The sequence below is a fragment of the Oreochromis aureus genome, linkage group 13 (assembly GCF_013358895.1).
Source record: "Oreochromis aureus strain Israel breed Guangdong linkage group 13, ZZ_aureus, whole genome shotgun sequence".
Lineage (NCBI taxonomy): Eukaryota > Metazoa > Chordata > Actinopteri > Cichliformes > Cichlidae > Oreochromis > Oreochromis aureus.
In genome coordinates this window covers 14,831,907-14,856,375 of record NC_052954.1, presented here as the reverse complement: position 1 = coordinate 14,856,375, position 24,469 = coordinate 14,831,907, and the positions used below count along the sequence as shown (strand labels likewise).

The window sequence follows — 24,469 nt, the reverse complement described above, 5'->3', positions numbered from 1 at the left end:
ACTGTTAACACGCTAAGGTTTCTGCCTATTCTTAGCTTGAGGAGTCACATGGAATCCAAGTTGTTGACCAACCTGTGCTTCTGCAGTTTGACGTTCCTATTTTAGGAAGCTGGACATGGATCATTATCAGGGGCCAGCGAGTGGCCTACTGATACAGCCGGAGACTCTCGTCTAATTAGCAACTCTCGTCCGCGCAGGCAACTTTTTGGTTTTATGAGAGCCGTAGCTGCTGTACCACTGATGCAGAATATCTTGATGTAGACTGACCGCCCCGCAACCTTCATAGAATAGCCGGGAGTGGAAAGCTTTCACAAAGGCTTAGATTCAAGCCAGACCATCTCTCAAACTGTCTGCTTCAATTTGTTGTTGAAAAAAAATACAACCACTCTAAGCCATCTAGCTTTACTTGAAGGAGATGTGGAGGGCATTGTGGTGGTGGAGAAGAGGAAGGATGCCGTTTGCGTTGCTCCTTCTCCGAAGCTTAAAGCAACATATGCAAGAACTGATATCAGTCACTCAAACCCCTGTGATCCTAACTGTCTTTATTTCACCTTATTAACATGATAGAGAGCTATTTAAGTTTTGTCAGGGTGGAGGTATGAGCCAGTCCAACCTTGTCTAGGAGTTTATGGGAATGTATTGCCCCTACATTACACATTGCCATTAATGGTAATGTGAATGACTTGGTTCTGTCTATTATGAATGGAATTGACACAGAATAGCAGGCAAAGAGTAGGACTTTGGGATTCAGTGGTACATTACAGCCGATCAAAAACGAAGATAGGGAGCACCTGTAAAAAGGGATATGTCCCCCCGCTGACTATTGCGTGCTAAAATATTCATCACACTCTGTAATGATGTGCTAAGCGCTGGGTTGTCACTATAGGCTGGCTCTGTCCTACAGAAGTTGAGGAGGTGAAAGACATGCATGCAGAAAGGAACCAGAGGGGGAAAATCTTTGTGTGCAGGTCGGAGAGAAGTCTGCTTCATGTGACTGTATAATAAAGTTTTAAATGCATAAAAAAGTGATGATTTAAAGTCAGGAAGAATTATAAAAGTAACAAACACCATCATTTCATCTGCTCAAAATAGATCTGAAAACCCACATTTGGTCAGTGCACGTTTATCCTTAACATCAACACATATAGAAGCACCAGAGTGAGCACGGCTCATTCATGTTGTGCCAAAACTTCCCAGCATGCCCTGCTTCTGTAGTTGGCTCAGGGTTGTGAATTGGTTCAGAGCTGACATGGGTCTCTGGGTAACTCAGTAGGTTCCTGTGGATTAATAAGTAATCACCTTAAGAAATCCCCCTGTGCAAGGTGGGTCTTGGAGGTTTAATCCATGCCTAACACTACATTAAGCCTTATTAGCAGTATAAATGTACCTGTATATAGAAATACATTTAAATCCTGCATGAAGTCACTGACAAATGTCATGTTGATTCTTGGGTTTTCTATGAAAAATACAGGATGTGATGTTGCCTTATAGCATGACGGCACAGTTATATGTTCTGATTAAATGTTTGGGAACTACTGGTAAGCACTGTAAAACATTGAATTTCCCTTATTGACAGACAACACGTTATTTCCTTTTATGTATTTTGCAGAATGTAAATACTGCAAATACAGAGTATTTGAAATCCTCCTGTAATAAGCTGAGGGCTTGTACCGTGTCAAGGTTTCCTAGTCTCCTGCTTTAGAAAATGCACACATCTGACAGATGCGCTGCACAGTGTTTGTTCTTATTAGACATAGCTATACCAGTGCAGAGATGATGAAACTCCAGCAAGCCCTTGAGGAAGGAGAACATTGCAACTGCTGTGTCTACAGATGTGTTCTCTTCAAATGAATTATGCACTCAAGATCCTCTTACTCATTTATTCATTCGTTTGTATATTCAAATCTAGTTAGCTGGTTATTTATGCGCTGCTCTTATTTAGGCAGTGAACTACCTGACACAGTTACTAAGCATATGGATAACTAGCTGGTGGGCTAGCAGCTCAGTAATAAGCATGTAGGCGTCTTTTATTGTGCATGAGGTAAGGCGATATGTGTAGTGTGCTGCTAAGAATCGACCATAAGGTAAGGGGGGGGCTTTCTCAGCTGACTGCCTTTCAGTTATTGATTATTTTTATTTCTATTTTTGCAAAAATAGTGTTTGTCATGTGCATATATGCCCATGTACCTAAACTGGAAATGTGGATGGACGCCACTGTGCCACAGAAGATACCTGCCACATATATCAGGGAGATAAGAGAGGACAAAATGTTCAAATGAAGAAAACACCTAGATGTCTTTGCTAGGCAGGCAATGCAGGTGGAGGGAAAAGCCATTAAAAGTGCGGCTTTTTATCCGAGAGGAATCGTTTCTCACTAAATAGTATGATGTGGCGCATCAATGCCGCTGATAAAAGAATCCAGTGAGATTATTGATGCCTGCTGAAGAAACATTATAGAGTTGAGCTGTAAAATGACAGGGCTTTGATTTTACTAACAGGTTTTTCATCCTCTGTTGAGTCAGTTCCCTTTTTATAACTTTGTGCATTTAGAACCACCGTGGGTATTAATTACAGTGTGCACCAGATCATTCATTATTTATTTCCAAGTTGTTGTGTGTTTACAACAGTTGTCCCCTTAATAATTATCCTCATGAATGTAAAGATGGTTTTTAACTTAATATTCTTGTTGTTTGCTGAGTAATGTTCTTTATAAAACTGGATTTAATACTTCCGAATCCTGTGACGGCAGACTTGCAACAGGATGGAGCGTTGGGTTTCTGAACCTGAGAGTAGTTAGACCTCTGACCCCTGTATCGGAAGTCAAGTGAAACTAGATAACAGCTTAAGTGTGAAGATGATGCTCACTACTTGGGTTAGTGGGTTGGAAGACAAGTTCTCAGTTGAGAGAGTCCCGTTAAGCTAATGGCGATCTGTAAAACGATACAAGTCTTTACCTCATAACGTCAGCTGCTGTTGCATCACATCCGTCAGCTGTCATCACTTCATATCGTCTGATATCATAGTCTCAGATCAGTGCACGTCAGTAATTGTATTGCAGAAACACTTTAAGTCCTTCGCTTGTGTCAAAAATCTTGAAAAAGTAACATCAGTGGCAGCTGCCTGAGCTCTTTACTGTAGCGTGGATATAATCTGTCAAAACAGCAGAAAAGATCATCTGTCTTGTCTCTGCTTGGAAATATGGACTGATCCAGTTTTCTGCAGACAAGGGACGTAATTGCTGTCTTTTGGAAATGATAGTCGTACTTACATTTTCCATTCATGCCCTGTGCTGAATGACTGAGACAGCTGTCTGTAAGTCCCGACCAAAGGCACAAGCATATCTTTTTCCATATTTTCCTCTTCACCCTTATGTTGACACATGTCTCAAAGAGTGTCAGTCCATTAGATGTACACTACAGGCCAAATGTTTTCTCCCAGACGAGGGAAAAGCCATGCAATCTTACACTTAGGTCATTTTATCTGCTACCAAACTGGTGGTCATTTTCTTTTGACACAAGATCGGGGACCACTCTCTTTTTAAAAGGCTTCATGTGGGTAAGCTGAGGTCAAACCATTAGTGCCAGATTAGATACAATAGCATTCATCTATTTTAAAACTAAATCTATGTATCCTCCTTGCACAGTTGATAGCTTTTGTCATTTAACCTAATTTGGATGAGTATGCTGTTCTCTGAGAACCAAATGCATGCTCTAACTGTAATTTAGATGCTTCTCCTCTACGGGACAGAGCAAATGTTGTTTTGAAATAATTGAGCCACTCCAGCATACATATATATAATATTCATATTGTATCTAATGGACTTGGCTAAGGTTCATTTCGATCAGTCGGTGTGTCTGCAGAGACACAAACAGGCAGTGACAGTGATAGGGAAGGAGTAATGGCTCAGTTTGTGGGGACTGAAACATTTGGCAGCGGTTTGCTGCTTCATAGGTGGAGGCAGACATGAACAGCCACTGTAACAGACTGTTGACCTCTACCAGAGCACCTGCAGCGTGAGATTATTAAGTAACGAGTCCCTGGTGAGAATACCAGCCTTCCTGCCAGAAGTTCTCCACGGGAGGCTGCCACTGATTGGGGTGAAACAGTAAACGCATGAAATTACAGCAACTATTTGATTGGAGCCATGTTTCTTTGTTGTCCAGTTCACTATACCGAATAACGATACGCTAAATTAATTTCTCAGAGAAGGCGAGGTTAGAGTTGCTTAGTGGACTCACATTTAAATGCGAGAGGACAATTTGTGCATTGTTTTGTTTGCCGTGCTTTGCCTTCATGGGGATTTGATCTGGTATGTTTCTGATCTGTGTACATTTAGATTTTTACTGGGAAAACTTTAACCGTACTCAAAGAAATGATAAATCAGAAGCAAGAATGTGTCGTCTTGATACATTTACTGGCTTTTTTGTTTTGTTATGACATTTTGGGGGCATATTTTCGATGTAAAGAAACTCCTGTGCCTACTGATTTGTGTTTATATCTGTTAAACTTACTGGAACTCGGTTTCTGTTTAACCATAAACCAACTTCATGTGGTATATTAAACTAACAGGGGTACAGTTGGTGACCACAGCGATGGCGTGTGACTTCACAGCTGTGCTTAAACGCGGTAACGTGATGTCCATATGTAGTTACAGTTTTGGCCTGACCCGTTGGAGCCCGGTGGCAGAGAAACATAGAGAGAAGAATTTACAGGTCAGCAGGGCTCACAGCTGAGATTTTATGGCCAGATTTACACCCTGTGTGATTTTACAAGGAGGGGGGTGGGGGTGGTGAGGGGGTGAGGATTCGTTAACCCTTTGTTGAGCAAAGTGAAACAGGTTATTCTCCTTTTTCTCTTGTTGAAACTCGTATTGAGGAAATTCGGCGAGCCGTGCTTTTGACACCTGTACTGCACCAGGGGGTAACACGTTTGCCCAGCGCACAAGGCAATTAATCTTGTCAATGTCAAGTGCATTGGGAGGGAGGATGAAACAAAGATTTGACCTGATTGGCTCTGAAAAGGTCTCACATTTGGGGCCTGTTGGGAAAGAGGAGGGTTACAGGGGGAAGCGTTTGGCACATGCGAGGACAGATGCACAGCGCTTTGATTTATCTGTCTGACTCTCGTCGTTCCCAAAGAGCCCCAATTTGGCTACATCCGTGGGTGTCCAGAATAAACACACATTAATTGGCCAATTAATTACAGGGACGAATACAGGGGGCAGGTCTTTGAGAGGGCCACTTTGATTGCACCTTGTTCGCCGGCTTTTCTAATGATTCTCCGCCCGTTTTTGTGGGCGCCCGTAAGTCGATGTGTGTATGCATAGGTGTGAAAAGCTGATCTTGAACGAGGGGTAATGTAGGTCAACGCATCCTCTGAGCATTAGATAGACTTGCTATAGTTGGCTGGAGCATGGCCCTCATTCACACATCTACAGCCTTACAACTTTTTTTTTTAGGAGACAGAGTTGTACCGCTCAGCAGGGACGCTGCAGGCAATATATGTATCCCTGATGCTTTAGTGTTCAAATTCTTCATGGCCTGCGAGCCCCCCAAGGCCTGTGTCTAATGCTTTCCAAGCATCTTTAAATGTTGTTCCAGTGTCTGCCAGGTCATAGCACCGCCACTGGAGTGTCATGTATAAAACAGGGTCAGCTGAACTGAATTCACTTTTCTTGTTGAGGTATGTACAGTAAGTGGACACGAGGTGATTTTACCCCCTCGTGACAGCGTGATCTCATGGCTAAGTTATCCAAACAATTGGGATTTCTTTGGCTCCGAACAGTCTGGCAATATGCAAAGATACCTCCCGACATGCTAGGTCAGTTGCAGTAGTGTGAGAAATTCCAAGAATGTAAATACTTTTAAAAGGATATTTCTTGCTATCTAGGAGCCATTTTGGCCAAGTTGGCCAAGGAGAGGGAGGAGGTCAGTGAGAGCTGGAGCACAGAAGGCTGGTCGGTGGGGAGGGGTGAGGGGGGCGGTGCCCTGAACACTGCAGAACACAGAGGCGTGGTAGTGGGAGGCTGCATCGCTTATAGCACGCTGTTGCAGCCTATCATCTATATTCTGATTTCCCACACTCTCCTCCTGCCTGCAACCAATTTACGTACATACATTCATCTGCGTCCACTTTAATGGCATGCCAGGGAGCGGCGTATTGACAGTGGCCTGATATTATACAGATGGTAATGTGAGAGACCTTTGTGTAATCTGTTATGCGTGGCAAGTGATATGAAGTATAAGACTCGCCGAAGGCTACAGTACCCGGGGAGAGCGCTCTGTGGATCTTTGCACAGTGTATTCTCTCTGACCTCCAATATTTGGTTTGTAAAATGAACCGGGGTTTATTCAAAGTAGATTTCCAGCCTCTGCTATTCACTTGTTGGATAATGCATTAATGAAACACTCAGTATCTGTAAACATAGGATGGGAGCAATCTGCTCTGGATGAATAATACGGCCAAAAGTCCAGATGAGACTGTGAAATTGTGAAAGAGCCAAGACTAATAACAGCATCCATTAGGAGATGAGAACATTCAAGAGGCATTGCTGTCCCAGCGAGGAGCCAACGCAATAGGCAACCAGCTTGCGCGGAAACGCTGCACAGACATTCAGCGGATCGGCGGGGAATTGAGCTCATAGTTAAATATAGATTTATCATCACTTCTTCACCGCATAAAAATGCAAATTCAGATAATATCATCAAGCTTCTTTCCTCTCCGTAGAAGTTGTTAAAGTCAATGAGCTCTTAAAACTCATCTGTGAAGATATGATATAAACGTGGCGGTTGTAAAGAGATGTTTCTGATTGTCCTTTGGGACTTCCAGGGCTTAGTTTCCATAGACATCCACTGTCTGCGTTTCCTCTGTTTGCCTTCGGCTCCAGTGTTTGCACACTGTGTGGTGGTGAAGAGCTGGGTGTTTGCTGAAATAGCTCTATAATAGTTATTTTACCCAATGATATGCTGCGTTCTGTGACTGTGTACCCATGTAGTGCCACCTGTGTCCCCTTCCATTGTGTGGCAGCTGAAAAGAGGCATAATGCGGTATGAGAATTATTGTCACTCTCTGGCTCTCATGCAGCTTCTTGCTCTCGTCCATTTCCTTCTTCTCTCATCTTTGTAAGCCCTCCACTGAAAAATCTCTTCTACGGTATTCAGTGCCTAATTGCCAGACTGCCTAATTAGGGATGTTACCCAACACACATCATACATTCATGCATTGAGGACATCCATCCTCTCTTAGAGAGAACTTACAGTTTCCTCATTGGCTCTGTCCCCTGCCATGCACAACATTTGTGATGAAACTAGTTTGCCATCTAGTGGCACTTGTACAAATAGCCATTCACGCGGGGTCTATGATTGAGTCTCTGTGAGGAAAGCCTTCATGGAAAGCTTAAGCCAAGAGACTATAGGTGCAATCTTGGCCAGCTGAGCTGTGTCTTAAGTCGGCTGCAGTGTCAGCCATCTCTTTATACGTCCCTGAATATTTAGATGGCTGGGAGTTAAAGAGAGCATTGTGTGCCAGTCAGAATGGTGAAAAATGCTAAGCTGCATTTGAGCCCCTGCCAGGCAGCTGTCGGCTTTGCCGTTCTCTTCCTGCCCCGGCCGCTCCTCTTAACCCTCAGTAAACAACTGGAACAAATCCTATTTTATTGAGGCTTTTACCAAGTGCAAGGGATCTCTGCAAGCTCCAGTGCCCAGGCATTTTCTGAGCTTGTGCAGTGTCCTAAGATGGCACCCAGCAAGGGTAGCTGGAAAAAAAAAGAAAAGGAATTTGCACTGTCTGTCTCTAATTGGATCCTTAATAACAAGCAGGTGGGGCTGTGTTCTCCGCAACATGTTTTGTGACATTTCAAGCAAGTGCCATGATCGATATTTGCCTTACATAGGTTGATAGCTGATTTGACACAGTGAAAATAGGTCTGGCGAAGATTTGGACAAGTGCCGGATATTTAGCTATATAGCTGCTGGGAATTTACTGAATATGTTTCCCTTTCACCAGCTTTTTCTCTTTTATTTTGAAACTACCATCTAGGAGCACCTGTGCTTAGGCTAATGCACGCGTGATCAGTGAGAATGCAAATGTGGCCATTTGATTTAATTTACACTTAACATAAAATTCAAAATCACAACACTTTGCCCCACATTTGCAAATAAATAAATAAATAAATAAAGCGAACCTCTCACGACGTTGCTGCACAGCCTCCGTGTTTTACAGATCCCCCGCACAAACTCGCTGTTTTTCCTAGCTTGTGCGGATTCTCGTGGTTCATCCTGCAAATTGTTAAATGAGAGATGAGAAAATACCTTCAAGGGGACAGAATGACATTTCGCCATTAATTACAGAATAAATTAGCGTTTGCCAGGAGTGCTGAAATTGTATCTCCTCTGAATCTGGATGCAGTAAGTGCTGCTAAGGAACATGAGGTTTGACCAAAGGACTGAGGGGATCAAATGCATGTGCGTGTGTCAGTCCCTTTACCCCGTCTTTCACAGGCCAGGAGCCGACAAGCATTTTCACTGGGGAATAAATATTGTGACAGGCAAGCCTCCTCTAACTTGTTTTTGTGGTCGCATGAAGCATGTGAGCATTCATCTCCCCCTTTTCTTTTTTCTGGGGTGGCCCTTAAAAAGACATCATGTGTATTTTTAACAGCCAGCCTCCTGCTCTTTGTCCTATGGATGATCGGTTCAGCTTAAGGATAGTGTGACAATTTATCATTTTCACTGTTTTCTAGACATTTATTTACTAAGCTAATGCAGCTGCTGCTCATAAGCTAAACAGTCAGCTCCTGTTAAACCCAGCAGAGCATTTAGAAAAAAAGGCTCGAGAGGCCCGAGTACATGTCCCCAGAGGGAGACGGGTCTCAGCTCAGGCAGAGTGGGAGAGGCATGGGAGTTTTTTCAGTTAAGAAAAGGTCATCTCTCCTGTGAGCTACATAACATTGTTGCAGACCAAGTTGGCTTGGCAATGTCAGACAGTTTCCCACTCAGGACATTAAGGTCCCGTGGTGCCATATATGTCAAACTTATCAATGAAAAGCCACATTTCTGATTATTTACTAGCCAAAAGTCAGGTTGGTGAAAGATTTGGTTGGGTGTATGGAGAAACAGACTCATGCAGATGTATAACCATTTAAAGGAGACGGCTTTAAACTGACTGTAGTTATCTAGGTAAACTAGAGATCAAATAATACAAGAAAATAAAGTGTCTTTAGCATTGATATCTATCCCTGCTTATAAAAAAAAACATCATTTTGGCTCTCTGTACTGTGTGTCAGGTCATTTCTGAAGGCTTCTTCAGCTTATCTACTGACCCTTCGTGGCAGGGTCATTTGTCAGGTGGATTATGAGACTTTTTGATGGTATATCTGCTTTATTGCTAAGAAATGCGACACGTTCTGCTTTCTCCATTTTATACTACTGAGTTATCCCAGTATGGGCTGCGAAACGTGGAATGTCTCAGAGAACATGTTGACATTTGGGATAAGGATTATGGAGTCATCATAAAGGAGTGTCTCTGCTGTGTGTCACTGTCGCTGTTGACTTTGCTCTCAGATTGGGGCTTGTATAGCAGGACTGAGCCAGGCCCCGTGTCTGCGCTTTGCTTTTACACTTTACAACTCATAGCAGACTTGAAGCAAGTCAAGGCTCGGATCCATGTGGATTAAGTCGGGAGTTCAAAATATGCTGTCAGTCTACTGAGGTCTCCTCTTTTCAGCTCAAATGTGTGCCCACTCCAGCTTTAGCTATTGAATTAGTAGTTAATCCGGTCTGCTTTTCACACTTATGGTTTGCAGGTTTTTAGAGCGGGGCAGATAAATAGTACATGTGAATATGTGTTTGGTCGTGCCAGCCTATCTTTCATTAACTCAAAAAGCTAACTCGTCTTTGACTCCCCCTCCTCTCTTCTCCTTTCCTCTCCTCTCTTCCACAATCCCTTCATCTTCCTCCACCTCCTTCCCTCCCTCTCATCCCTCATTTCCTTCCTTGCCTTCCTCTGTCTCTCCCTCCCTCTAATCTACTGCAATGACCTGAAGGAGGGCTTCACACTGCAGCGCTCAAATAATAATCAAGCACTAGGATGTTGTCAAATTTATAGGACACTGAGCGTTGCATAGCAACAGAGATTGCCAGGGTGATCCAACAGGCGCTGGAAGTTGGATGAGGGAGAAACGGGGCGAGTGACAGGAGACAGGAAAGGAAGGAGAGCTGACAAGAAAAGCGGGAGAGAGGGATGAGATGGGAGTCATAGAATTATGATGTACACAAAGGGAGAGATAAATTAGGAATGGAGAAACACAAAAGGAAATGAGAAAGTTAAGGTTGGCTTAGCTGAAAGAAAAGATTCAAAGACACTGCTGGCTGCTCTTGCACGCTTGTCACTCTGTTGAATTTATAATTATTGTGTTTGCATTGTTTAATATGGTACTGGCGTACAGGTGGTGTTTCGTGAAAATGCTTTTTGTTGGATTTTGGTGTCACAGCTTTGCTTTTTTCCTTATCTCTTTCATTCTTTCTCTCCACTTTTTGCCTTTTTCCTCGTAATTTGAGTCTAAAACAATAAGAGAACTTTATAAAGTTGCAAACTTTATAACAGAGGTGGGAAATGGTCACGTACAGTTCAACTAGAAAACAATCTTCATATGAATATACAAAAAAAACTTATTTTTTAGCATCAAATGTAAAATTAGATTTTTATTTTTACACTTAAGTTAAAACAAAGCTGGTGGTTGTAGTGTCAGATTAGCTCCTTAGCATGAGAAACTTTTAGGAAAGTTTAGCTAAAGTAAATGTGCTTTAATTGTGAATCCAGAATTTTTGTTAGACTATTAAACAACACTCGAATGTGTTCTATAATATATTTTTGACCAATTAAGGTAAAAATAGGTGGTGACATTGTTAAAAATCTACTCCTGTAAAAAGAATTATGGACTCTCTGTGGTTGTTGTGTCTTAATAAAAGCATGCCTGCTTGGAGGTAGTTGTAGTGCTGTGTCACTGGCAGGTGTTTCAGTTTGGAGAGTCAATTGAGTGCAAACGGTGATGACAGCTGTGCTCCTCGCTAATTATTTCTTGTCACTGTGCACAGATTTACTAACCAGAGGCCCTCTGGACAGAAAAGTATCAGTTGAGTCCCAAGGTCACCTGATGTAGTCGTTTTAATGGATCACTTTGTCGTGAAAAAGATTATCTGAAGGTGTTTAGAAATATTAAATTACTATAAAAGAAGAAATCCAACATGTAGTTCCAAAATAGAAATCCAGGCCCGAGTTTATCTGTACATAGCTAAATTAGATGTCTGCCTTTTACTAAACTAGGGTCGAGTTACTTTGATGGTAGTCTCATTATAGCACAATACAACCCAGAGGACAGTATAATTTATTGTACTGTGTATAAAATAACGTCAGTATTCAGTAGTTGTGCTTCAAAGGCCCAGAAGGCCCATCAGGACACTTCCTGAGGGTAAACAAGAAGTACACACCTTTAGTATTTCTTTCCCTTCTTTGTTTTTTTGTTTTTTTAATTTGACACCACCAACGAATGTTAAGAGCTGTCATCTAAATAACTGCCACTTTACCATTGTTTACATGTTTGTTTTAAAATGTCAGCTGAAGGCCATCTGGGCCTCTCATGGTTCATTTACTGCACACAAAGATTTCTTTTGTGCTCTTTCCCAGAGAAAGGAGCTCAAAAGATCCAAAAAGACTGAATTCTAAGAGCTGTGATTGTTCTCAGGTGTTGCAGCATGTACACACAAAACACAGGTACACTGTAGAAGTGCATTTATAGTCATTAAGTATACACCAGTAGATCATCCATATTGCTACCAATATCATCTCTTTTAACTGATATTGATCTGTCTTCAAATATGATGTGATTTATCAGTTTTTTGTTTAATCAGTTGGGCTTGTATTAGTGTATACTCTTCTTCTACTACTCCTTCTTCTACTTTGTCTTCTTCTTCTACTTTTTCTGCTTCTTGTTCTACTTCTTTTACTCCTTCTTCTTCTAATACCTGCTCCATTAAGGGGTCGCCACAGTGGATCATCTGCCTAAATCTCACCGTCTCTAGGGTCCTCCTTCACTACATCCATCAACCTCTGAGGTCTTCCTTTCTTCTGCCTGGCACCTCCATATTCAATGTCCCTCCTCTATCATGTCTAACCCGTCTCAACCTCACCTCTCCACCTTTTCCTCCAACCTTTTCCTTAAACCTGAGCTGTCCCTCTCTTTTCTAATCCTGTCCATTCTGGTCACTGCCGATGAAAATCTGAACATCTTCAACTCTGTCACCTCCACCTCTGCCTCCTGACTTTTTGTTAGTAGAGCTGTCTCCATGCGTCATAGCAGGTCATCTACCATCTTATAAACTTTCCCTTACTCTCACGCTCACTCTCACTGCCATTCTTCTGTCATTATTAGCGTATAAACACCTGTGACTATAAATTGACTATTTATACACAGGAAAAAGGTTGGGTGAGGGAGACGTATTTAACTGGTTGCGATCAAAAGTTGCTGGTAATATGGCGTTAACCTCAGATACAGTGCTCCACTATTTATTTTGATGAACATATGCAAATACATGGGCATAAAATTAGTACGTACTTTGGAGTTAAAAGGGATTTAAGGGCAAATGTGGAGAAATAGTTTGGAAAACTGCATAATTCATGACCTACTTGAAATAATAGCGTATGAAATATTCATCACCTAAATTACTTATATGTGTAATCTGCTTTTGTTGTTATGTTCAGAGGGGAAAGGGCAGCAGCGGGGACAGAGGGCTAGAACAAACAGTCTGGTCTTTTTTGCAGTCGTAGCAGTGATGCAGTGTCAGCCGAGGAATTATCAGTGTGAAAAATGAGCGCCATCCACCCTCACAGAAATGCTGTAATGTGACACATAGAAGTCTATTATACAAGTCAGTTTTGAATCTGCATCTTAAAGCGTGAGCCCTTACCGAATGGTTCGGCTGCCACTCTGCCACAAAGGAAACCAGCCTCAATTACATTTCAAAGAGGTTATTCCAATATAATATATAATCTCAGTCATTTGAAGCAAAGGATTTTAAGGTTTAAAGAGTCTGTTTCTTCCCATCAAGGCAATTCAACTTTCCACCTCTTCTCTATGTAGCCCTCGTTCGCGTTCACATTAAAGGACACGTACAGTAGCCTCAGAAATGCATTAACACTGATGATCAAAAGATGCTGGCCAGAGCTTTGTTGGTACATCAAACAGCACGAACAGAGGAAAGCACACAATTCCCGAGAGGAGGCACACATCGGTTCTACTGTGCCATTATTAAGTTTAATATTTACTGTACTACACTTTGTCTTCTCCCCTTTTCATAATCCTGTAATCTGAGAGAGAAACACACACAGAGTAGGAGCATTAGCGCACAGGCAGATGATTAAAAGCAATAGCTCTTAGTGAAGTTTCTTCCTCTGTCTTTGTTGCAGGCAAACGTACATGTCAAATTCGACCCAGATAATCAAAGTGCGCACACATGAAATGTCAGAGGGAAGCGTCGGGGGCGTTGCTTTGTGATTCCCAACTTTTCTTTCAGCAGCCACTGAGCCTTTCCTCTCCACAGATCTACCCAGCTGCTAACTCGGAAGAGGAGAGCAGTGTTTTTGCGTCGCCCGTGCTGACACATACAGTAGAAGAGAACTGCGATGTTATTAACATAGCAGCACTGTGTCAGATGATGACACTCAAATTAGAAAGATGTAATCGTGTTTAGCCTTATTACAGATCTCCGCATTGTCTCACACTTCTACCATTGATTGCCGCCAGAGTATTCTCTTAAATAAGTCGATTTTACATCGGTTTTGTGTGCACGTGCACTCGTTTCAGGCAATCCTCAATACAGAGCCACCGACGCTCTGCCAGTGGATATCTGCAGTTCTATCCCACAGAGCTTTATCCTCTTTTCTCACTAGGACATAAACCCTCTTGATGTAAATTAAACCAACTTTGGTTTGGTTCAGATAGCATTACATCTCATTTACATTTCAGTTTTTTCCAAGGCTCGCAGACTCTCAGAGAGCTGGGGGGGTTTAATTTTCAGAGAATGTCAAGAACAACTCAGAACAAAATGGTTCAAAATGTGGCTTTGTTCTGACTTTGTTTTGCAACGCTGGACAGTGCTGGCTTGCTTGTCCTGTTTGCTGCTGTATTCACTCCTCGGGTTGATTGATGCACTGAGGGACTCGCACAGCTGGAAAGGAGACAGTAAACCAAAGGAGGGAACAAAGAGTAGAGGGCCACACAGGGTGCAGCAATTAAGCAGTTTTCTTGTTGTTAATTAAAAGCAAATTAGAGACTGTGACAGGAGTTGCTGTCTAGCCTTAATTGCTGGCAGCATGCATGCCCAGCCACACCTGTTATTGCATATTGACTCATCTTGGTCCACTTTTTTTTCCTATGCTTTCCTAAGGGGCGGAGAGGAAAACCTGGACCCAAAGGCTCACCTGTAAGTTATCTACTGCCACTCTCACTGGTGTACATAGGCTCTTTCCTTTTGATTTTACATAAAAGGTCAAGATCTATAGTACTATTGAAAATATCCAAATGCATTCGTTTCAACTTAATAGATCATTTGTTTGGTTTGCACATCTACTCTGTCTGCCTATAACACCCAATTACCAGCAGTGAAAACAGAGTTCGGCTCAACCTTTATTAGACCGGGAATTCTCCTGAGATCACAAAAAGGTTTTTTTTACTGATATCCAACTAAAGTCAGACACATTAAAGAAGTTACAAATTTATTACAACTTCAAAAGCATATTAAAGCAAACAGTCAATAAGGCCAGCGCTGCAGAATACAAAATCTGCCCCGAAAAAGAGCAATTACAACGACATTGTTCCTTAAAGTATCTATGTTAACTAATTTCATGCTTTCTTGTGCTTTATTGATCTGCTCAAAATCTTCTCCCATACTGCTACAAACAGGCTACATTATCAGCACCAAACCACAAGGGGTATATTAAGGTAGCACTTTAGAATGTTTGTATTGACAAGTAGGACAAGTCTGCCTAGAGGGCCCATTGACTCCTTGAAATATGGTCTTTTCCTTAGGCGACCGAGCCAATTCCAGACGCCGTTTGTGTGTTTGTGTAGTGACCCACACACTAAAGGTCACAAACACCGTGATGCGTTAAAGGAGACAGCTTGTCAGATGCTTAACTGCTCTGACGCCAGGACAAACAGGAGTGTTTGGGGATTGTGTAACTCTGATGTTTTGGGTGTCCAATTATTTTCATGCACGATTGCCTTGATTACACTCTTGATCAGAGACATAGGGTTTGTCTTATTTCATTTCATCCACAAATCGAGAGAGATTCTGTGCTGCGTCTGTTACCGGTGCCCAGGTTCAATTATCTTCATTATAATTGAGCCACTCACTGTTAAACAGTGTCTCCCACGTGTGACTCATTTTAGCCCCTGCTTCTTCTTTTTTTTTCTTTAATAACTCGTAAAGTTGTGGAACACAAAGTCATAAGAGAAAAGAAAGGCAGGATGGAGAAGGTGTGACATTTCTAAATGGCAATGTCCTGATGATACCCTTCGCATGTGCCAGATTTGCCTCCGTCCCCCGGTATTGGCATTTATGAGTCACCTGTTTTGCTGAGGTAGATCTCAGGGGCAAAATCATCTATTCAAAACACACTCCAGGGCATCACTCTCTCTTGTCCATTGGCAGCAGGACGTGTGTGCGCAGTTGAGGAGGCAGCGGTTATTTTTCAAAGTCAAATTAGCATTTGACGACAACAGGGGAGCCTGTGAAAGGCGCATAACAAAGACGCACTCAAAGATTAGCTGCCGACTACAGGGATCCGGCCATGTCTTTATGAAAGGCAACATCAGTGCAAAGGTTAAAAAAATATATAATATATGGAAAAGCCACTGTCACAAGAATATTTGCAGGAATAATTTATATCTTCATAAGGGTCGGAATAGGGTTATGATTGTTATGTATTTGTGATGAATAACATGTGCGGCACTCGCGTGAGTTTTCATATAATTGTCTTCTTATTTCGCAGGGTCCCACAGGAGCCGCCGAAGGAGCAAGTGCCAAGGTATTACCCAAACATTTTTCACCACAAAACAAATACTGACAAGCGGCGTTTAAAGTAGATTCGAGGTGTCTCCCGCTTTTGATAAACTGGCCCTTACCTTCACTTCGAGCAAGTGTGAATTGCCAAGATGACTGAGCAGTGTTCACTGTAGCAGCCTCCCGAACAGCCAAGGAGTTTAATCATCTGCAAAGTGTTGTCTGTATAAAGATGTGCCAAAGTTGTTGTCCCAAGAAACTGATCCGGACAAGTCTGACGTATGTGCAACCTGAAGTAGAGTCTGCTCTGCCCTTGACTGACTTTTGCATGTGTGTTTATAGTCGAGAGCAGATATCCGTCTTCAGAGGTGGCACCTTTCAGTCAATTGTACACTATCTACTGTGCAAGTTAAATAGCTGTTCCCACCCTGCATCTCCCGCAGTGCAACCCAGCATGACTCACTGCTCACACTCCAAACAGACAGATGGTCATTACATACAGTGCTTTGGCAAAAAACAAAAAAAACAGGCCCTGCAATCATTTTCATGAAGCCCAGGGGTGCTGTAGCTCACCAGAGGCTGCATGACATACGCAGTGTAAAGGAAAAAAACACTTGTACCAGACCTCCCGTTGTCTTTCTTGTAACCTGCTTCCTTCAAAAAAAATAAAAAATAACCACCACCCCCCGCCAAGCCTCCAGTGGCCTACTTGTGATCATGCTGAGAGTGAAAGCCATTGTGTAGTGGACACCCTCTTGACCGCAGCTGTTCATTTGATGTATAGGTGTATGGTTTTGCGGTGGTGTCAGCTTGGGCCGCAGAAAACCTCCTGCTCCCTCTGCCCAGAGGAAGGAGAAGTGTCAGCTGGCCAACCTTGAAAAAGAAAGTTGTCTATATGAGGACACACTTATTATACTTCAAAACAAATGGGATTGCAGTAGATATACCACAGATGGAGGTGCAGTACCTATTGTGGTTCGTGTGAATCAACTGACAAGCGTTTTCATGTTTGACCAACTGGCTGCTCAGTTGCAGCTTTAGTGTTTATACTTGAATCAGAAAATGAATCCATAGAAGTCCAGATTTTATTTGGCGGAAATGAAAATAACCCTGCGATTGTTGTCTTAGAATTTTCTTTTTTAATTTTCAAATGCTGCTTCCCTTTAATGAGACCCTTTGTTAGATAAAAAAAAAACATCCTGAAAGTTTGAACACAGAGAAGAAAAAGACTCGCTAAAACCAAAAAACAGTAACAAATAATTATTGTAGAACAGATTCAGGCAGAGAAAATAAACAGTATTCTGTCCTGATTATTTGACTCTAGACTTTTAAGTCAAATGTTTCCATTGGTGCTGACAAAGAAAACGTAACTTATTTTTGACTTATCTCCTCTGTTGTGAGGTATTATAAGTTGACTTACAGACACTCGTGTTACCTTAACCAGGCAGTTATTTGTGTCCTTCCAATTTTTGTATGCAGACTTAAGCAGCATCACACTGTAACAGAATAAGCATTATTTTAATCTAGCAAAACCTCAATGGAGACAAACAGGTCTTTATTTTCACACCCAGCAGAGCATTACCCCCAACATATCACTTCACCTATGGTGTCACACCTTTGCTAATCTGACACAAAGGTAACTGAAACAACTGGAGCAAGTTATAACTCAACACAGAGCATTTTTTATTTTAAAACAGGCGTAGCTCCACCCTTTTGCTCACCTTCCTCCTGGCTTTCTTGCTCATACTTTAGTCAGTCTATGATTGCATGTGTCATATTCTCTTCAACCTGACGGGCTCATGTCACGTTTACTTCTCAATGTAATCAAACTGCAAAAGAAAAAAGGGGAACATGTCACATGAACTCAAAATATTTAAGATGGTTCAATTTCGAATTTTTAAATATGGACTTAATCTGTTTAATTTTGAGCGTTTGGGTTTATGGCGTGTGCTACAAGTTTACAAGTGCTTGAGAAAGTAGACCTGCAGGCCCGCTCTGACTTAAAACATTAAAATGAATTTTTATTAAATGTAGCGTTACGCCTGAAGGGGACAACGCTCACAGGAGACCAAAGCTACGTTTGCGATTAGATTAAACGTAACATTTTGATTAAAGGACATGATTAAAGCATTCATTTTAATGCTTATGTAGATGTTAGATGAGACATACGCTGCTAAGCACTATTGTTCCCGTGCTCTAATTCTTCCATTAAATGTGCATGCCAGCTTTGCCCTTGCCATAAATCAGTCATGCCCCTACATCACGGATACGTCTTCACTTTATCATTATAAATTTATGCTTTCTGTGGCTGACAAGGAAACTTGTGTCCCAGAGAATCACTGCACGTTTTAATCTCCCATAATGAAAAACAGAACTGTAATGCATTTAAAGGAATTTAAGCAAACCCGGGACGATAAGCGAGAGCAGATAAACCCTCGCACCTCCAAGAGGAATGAAAAGTAACAGTTTTCACGAGCAGCAATAATTGAACAGCGCCGGGGATTCTCCGTACCTCTCAGTGCCATCCTTGTGCATTTTTTAACTTGGACAAAATAGACGCAAGTTAGACTAAACTGCAGCTTGTGCAACATCTGTGTGAGCTGAGCCCCCTCTCGCTCGCTCACTCACTCACTCAACAGCGTGTGAATGTTTTAAAGGAGACAAAAAGAAAGGTCTGCAGTGGATGATGTGCTGGGAAGACGGTGTTCTCATGAATTACATCTCCATAACTGCGTCTCCCACTGACAGTCTCAAATGGGCTCTGACAGAATGCTGCAGATATTGATGGATAGAGGGATGCAAGACAGGCTTAATTGCAGTTTGATGAGTCAAGGTTTCTCAGAGGCAACATATCACCCGCAGACATCCACAGGTGGAGCGCTTCCCTGTCTTATACACAGTGGGCTTTCTCTTCGTATAAATACAGTCATAATCTACATAAATATTGGCTGTGGCACAGTTAATCTCGTTTGAAAGGTTTATTAACTTGTTACATACACCTCTGCCAGTAAATTGACTTTGAATAATCTTCCGTGGAGATCAAATAAAGATAAAGATAGAATTTTTTTTCTTTTCTTTTTTTTTTGCCATGAGTCTGCACCAGATTACAGTGTACAAGTGACAACTCGGGTAACAGTAGTTTTCCATCTTATGTGTTACACTGAATGTCAGTCATAACTCACCCATTAACTACCTCCACAATTCTGTGTGCAGCATGGTGGGTTGGCGGCCTACTTTACAGCCTCCCAACGTTCATATAGGTGATTTTCTTGTAACGTCTCCGCAGTAGTATGGTGATTTTCCGCATAGTTGATAAAGCTGCAAAAAATTAGTGCTCAAAGTCAGTTTTGCCACTTGTTCCTCCTCCCCGACTAAAATATTAATAAGACAATCCATCTGTTCATACATTGCAGCCACTGCTGACTTAATAACAGCCCCTAATTTGGATGAGGAAACACTGACTATGTCTCATTAAATGAATATACCACAGCTGTCATTAGCAAGTCGAAGTAACTGGGGGGGGACTGAATGGCAATTATTGTCTGTTAGCGTCCAGGCACTGTTAGTGAGCGTACAAATGTGCTGCAAACTTTCTCAGATGTCTTTTTGTCGTATGAGATTGGTAAACAGATGTTCCATAATGTCTCTGCACAGAGTATGTGAAGCAGTTGCTACAAATCTTTACACGTGTGCCATGCATGACAAAAAATATGAGCAATAAAGGTCATAAGTAGGTGCTGAATGGATGCAGATTGTGAGAAAGCTAGTTCCTATGTGTTTACGATTACAAAAAAAAAGATATTTATCACAAATTATTCATTAACTATCTGTCTTGACCAAGGAGGGAGCACATTTGTCTTAGAGTTCTGTTTATTTAGCATATTCGTCACATAACTGACAGGAAGAAATCCTGTCAAAACACTTCAAGGGCAGCTCACTGGCAGTCATGAAGTGCCATCTATTGGCAGGCAGGGGAACGGCATCATGAAAGTGCTGCAGTGCAACAGGGAATTAAGTTTTTCATTATCCTGCAAGTCCAACATAACGCCACAGGCTCATAAAGCGTGTGCCACTGTGTTTCTTTTGGCCCCTTCCATAATTACAAACTCGTTTGATTTTGAGATGACTCGGTACTGTATGGTTTTTTTTTTCTGATTACTTATTCATAGCAACTGTCCTTACCTGAGTTTCACTCTCAGAGCTTTGTGTCTTTGTGTCTTTTCGTCCTGCTTTGGCTGTCAGTCACTGTCAGAGATCTGCTCTGTTCATATAGGGGGAGAAGGGGGAGCCTGGAGTCCTGGGGGAAAAGGGGGAGAAAGGAGAAAGAGGAGATCCTGTACGTATTTTCCTGCACTGACATTTACAATGCCGCTGCGTTACAGAGTCATTAACCGAGGCTTCCCTCCCTCTCCCACAGGGTCAGCCAGGTGCCGAGGGATCCGGCGGCATGAAAGGACAAAAAGTAAGTCATATCAATGTCAAGTGTCAAATATGATGATTCCCTCTGTTTCTGCTCCCTGAGACTCTGAGGCTAAACCTCCTGAGATAGTTGTCTTCTTCTTCTTCGAGTCCGTTTATCCTCCAGTGATCTTTAAAATCATCTGCCAACAAATAATGAAGCTGCCGACGATTTGTTGTGCGTGTTTGTTTTTTACATTTGCAAGTGTTTGTATCATTTGCTCCTCTAAGCATGGTCCAGCTCATTTTCTCATCACTGACAGGTTGTGTGTATGTGTGAGAGTGTGTATTTTTGTGTTTTCTACATGTTAATATAATAGAGTCAGAGCAATAATTTGCAGAAGAAATCTCTTGCGGTAAAGACAAACAAACCAGGACCAGAGTTCTCAGTGGCGTCTGTACGGTATTTTCTTTAATTATCTATCTCAGTGTGCCTCTTTATGTGTCACTAAGCAGGAAGTTAGATCTAAAGAAGAATGAATTATTATTGTTCAAGCAGACAGAGCAATTTACACATTTTACCAGTAGCTCCTGGCTTTTAAACTGTAAGAACTTAACAAATACGCAACAAATTCTTTTACCGCGTTGCCCTATTTGGAAATTCCTTTACATACATTCAAAATGATTGCATTCTGTACTTTCAATAGGTAGGCTCTGAGGGGTAGGCACAGCTTATAGTGCATGCAAAACTTGATTTTGAATAGATGTATGTGGAGTTCAGTTGATTGCGTTTGTTTCTAAAGCAGTCATACCTGCAGAGGTGTGAGGCTGGAGCTAAATTGCTGACATTTCCATTATATCAGTGCTGTCATGTTGATCCAGAGTATGTATAATTCTGGCTGTGTTCTGCATATTATTTTAGATAGCTGGGAAAATTGAAGTTTTGGCCTGATGCTGGTGGTGCTAGATGATGAGTTGTTGAATCACCAAAACCATTAAACTCCTCGATTAGGTTTATCGCACTCAAAATTTTCACAGCAGATCATACAGGTGGAGGTATTTCTGTCAGAGGTGCGGCCTGGCCTCAGTAGGCTGTATTGGCAGTTTGATCCCCTGCTCCTTTGGGACTGTGAATTGGCATCCAACTGACTAAAACAATGCTTGAAGGATCTAAGGACAAATGTTAGACATGTGAAACTTTGTGCAATTTTTTTTAGTAGGAGAAGAAGAAAATATGACCTGTTAATGACAGTAGAGGAAAACTTGGTACTGTGTGGCCAACTGTATGGCTGTCCATCCCAGTGCTGTCAGGCTGTTGCACTAAAAGTCAAACATTTGCTTGTATTCCAAGAGGAACAGTTAAAGGATGACCAGAGTCTTTTGATATATGGCACGGGCAGCATGGAAATGTGAACCATATTTCTCGAAGTCTTGCAGTCCAAAAGTCAGCCAGATTCATCATCGGGGAACAATGCATACCTCTGTGCAATTTCATAGCAATCCATCAAACAGGGGTATTTCTCTCTGGACCAAAGCGATGGACTTACTGACATTGGCATCCCAAGAGCCGTGCCATAAATGAGTTGTGTGACTTTTTTAACTTGTAAGATGTGGGTATTTTTAAAACTGACATTTAAATCTCTGGAAACCTTTTTATGTTAAAAAGTGGTAAGGTACAACATGTGTTTGTTAGTTTGTTTGTTTTTTTGCTCTATTACAACCACAAAAATTACAGTTTGTAAATTGCAAATGAAAGAACTGATGCTCCCACATGCTTTGCCAAATTAAAAGGTTCCCTGGGGCACCTAATAAACCCATTACAATGCTCACAGGTTACATGGTATGGACATACACAACATTAATTAGCATTCTGTGTGAGACACCCGAGAGGCGGTATCCCAGCACGCTCTTTAAGGAGAATTATTGAGTGTTTTGTTTCTGCTCGTCTTTTGGCTGTGGCAGTGTTTTCACCAAAGACTGCTCATGTTACTGCTTTCTTAACTGTTGCTCTTAAACGTATTGATGTAGTTGTTCCAGGTAACCTGTGGCAGCTTGCTTTCAGCACTGGTTTCTCAAGTGCTTTTTTATGTTCTTTCTTTTTTGTCACTGCCAGCTTGTCGCTCTGTCACCGTCATAAGCAGCCACTGATACAATGCTTCTGTTGGGTTTTCAGGGTGATGTCGGCCCTCCTGGTCCTCCCGGTCCTGTAAGTAAATCTACCCAACCCCGCCTCACAGAAATAGTCTTTACTATGAGTTGGCATGAAATGGCATTCTTAGGTTTCATCCTGAGAGACAACACACCGTGCTGGATGAGTCACGAAAGCGTTTGATTGTACTTTTTCTTTGTGACGAACACAAAAATATGTCGGCTGTTTGTACGTCAGCGAGCTGTTCGTAATAGAATTTGGGAACCGAGGAGAAGAAATCAAGAGCGGTGCAGTGTTTACCTTTGCAGTCACGCCTCGACCATGGTGGCATGTCATCTTGTAACCAATTTCCTTTCTTTGACAGTCCTCCAGCTCTGTTCTATCATAAATATATACTTTTTTCTTTCTTTCTTTCTCTCTTTCTTTTTTTTTAATATGAGCAGGGGATCAGTGTTGATAAAGGGCACCAAACATGGGCAGCCTTTTTAAGGCAGATGAGATTAGTCATGTTGAATTTCTCTGGAAATAGCTTCCTCTTTTTTTCAGATAATGAATTCACTGATAATTGGCAGCTCCCTGTGAACTATAAACCACATGCATATCTGGGAATTGTGCACGGAATAGCTTTCACGGCGCTGAAAAGCTACGAACTGTGACTTTTTGTGTGTCTGGCATCAACAGAACGCATTTGCACTCGTCAGATGTTAAAATCCGTCGCCTGGAAGTCTTTGTCATGTGAAGTAATGGGGGTCACGCGGCACACGGCCCAATCGTGGTGCTCATAATTTTAAATTACAGAATTACAAACCATTACAAGCCCCAATCTTACTTTTTTTTTCCGTTTTCGCGACAGTTTCAGCTGAAAGGCAGATCAGAAACAGAGAAACACTGACGTCACAGTGGATGTCTGACATACGCTGAAGGTGACACAGAGTGGGTGGCGCTGGCATGATAGAACTCATTGCTTAGACATTTTAAAGACAAAAATACACTGTGACGAATCAGGTAAAGATCTCTGAGGCGGCAGTAATGACTCCAAAGGGAGGCAGCAACTATTTGTAGCCTTTTTTTTTAAAGGAAAGAAAGAAAGAAAGTATCAAATAAAAACAGTCTCAAAGTCTTTGTGTCTCAAAATGAGGGCTTTGACATTTAGATGACTCGGCCCTAATGGGTTTTGTTCTAAAGATCTGCTTCCTATTGAACTTCTGAAGGCTTTAGACGTGAGCTTGGAAACAAAGTTTGATGGCTTTGATTCTTGTTCTCACTTTCATTGCTCGTTAGCAAGTGATTCTTAAGGAAATTAGACAACTTAATTATAGAGTGAATAAATATCAGTCAATTTCTGCTGGTTTCACTGGTTTCTGTGTACCCAACAAAAATGTCATTTGATAAAAATGTACGTTAATGCAAGTGCCGTTATCTTATTATTTTTTGTTTGTTTGTTTTGTTTTACCTAAATTTCATTTCTACTCATGGATTAAGATTTTTTCTATCGAAACAGAAATACTCACTTGTGTTCATTGTCGTGTAGTGAGGTGTGGGCCACCCAGGATATAGGAGATGTGTGCTAGAGCACATGGCAGAGAGGAAAACATTAGTCATTTGATAAATGAGGCTATTTGAATATTTAGTACCAGGCTCTGTCTGTGCTCTCTGCTTTCCCGTGGCAGATAATTTTGGCAGTTAAACATTGATTTCCCTTACACAGCAGAAGCGAGGGTTCAGATCATTACCCTCCCTTCATAAACCTTCTTGTGCCTGTGTTTATTAGTGACAGGGAGGAGCAGTGTGCTCACAGGCATGCACGGTCATCACTTCCCCCAATGTCCTTAAAGTGGCAAAACAGTCTTTTTAGCTCGGAGAC

At 41.8% G+C, this 24,469-nt stretch overlaps 1 protein-coding gene across 1 annotated transcript in view; it reads left to right on the top strand.

The window, feature by feature from the left end:
• LOC116322746 (collagen alpha-1(XIX) chain) overlaps positions 1-24,469 on the top strand; it is a 104,146-nt gene that overhangs the window by 41,765 nt on the left and 37,912 nt on the right. The window contains exons 16-20 of the mRNA XM_031742909.2: positions 14,442-14,477; positions 16,048-16,083; positions 20,332-20,394; positions 20,476-20,520; positions 22,630-22,662. Of these exons, the coding sequence (XP_031598769.2) occupies positions 14,442-14,477; positions 16,048-16,083; positions 20,332-20,394; positions 20,476-20,520; positions 22,630-22,662 (213 nt within the window). The remainder of the gene's footprint in view (positions 1-14,441; positions 14,478-16,047; positions 16,084-20,331; positions 20,395-20,475; positions 20,521-22,629; positions 22,663-24,469) is intronic.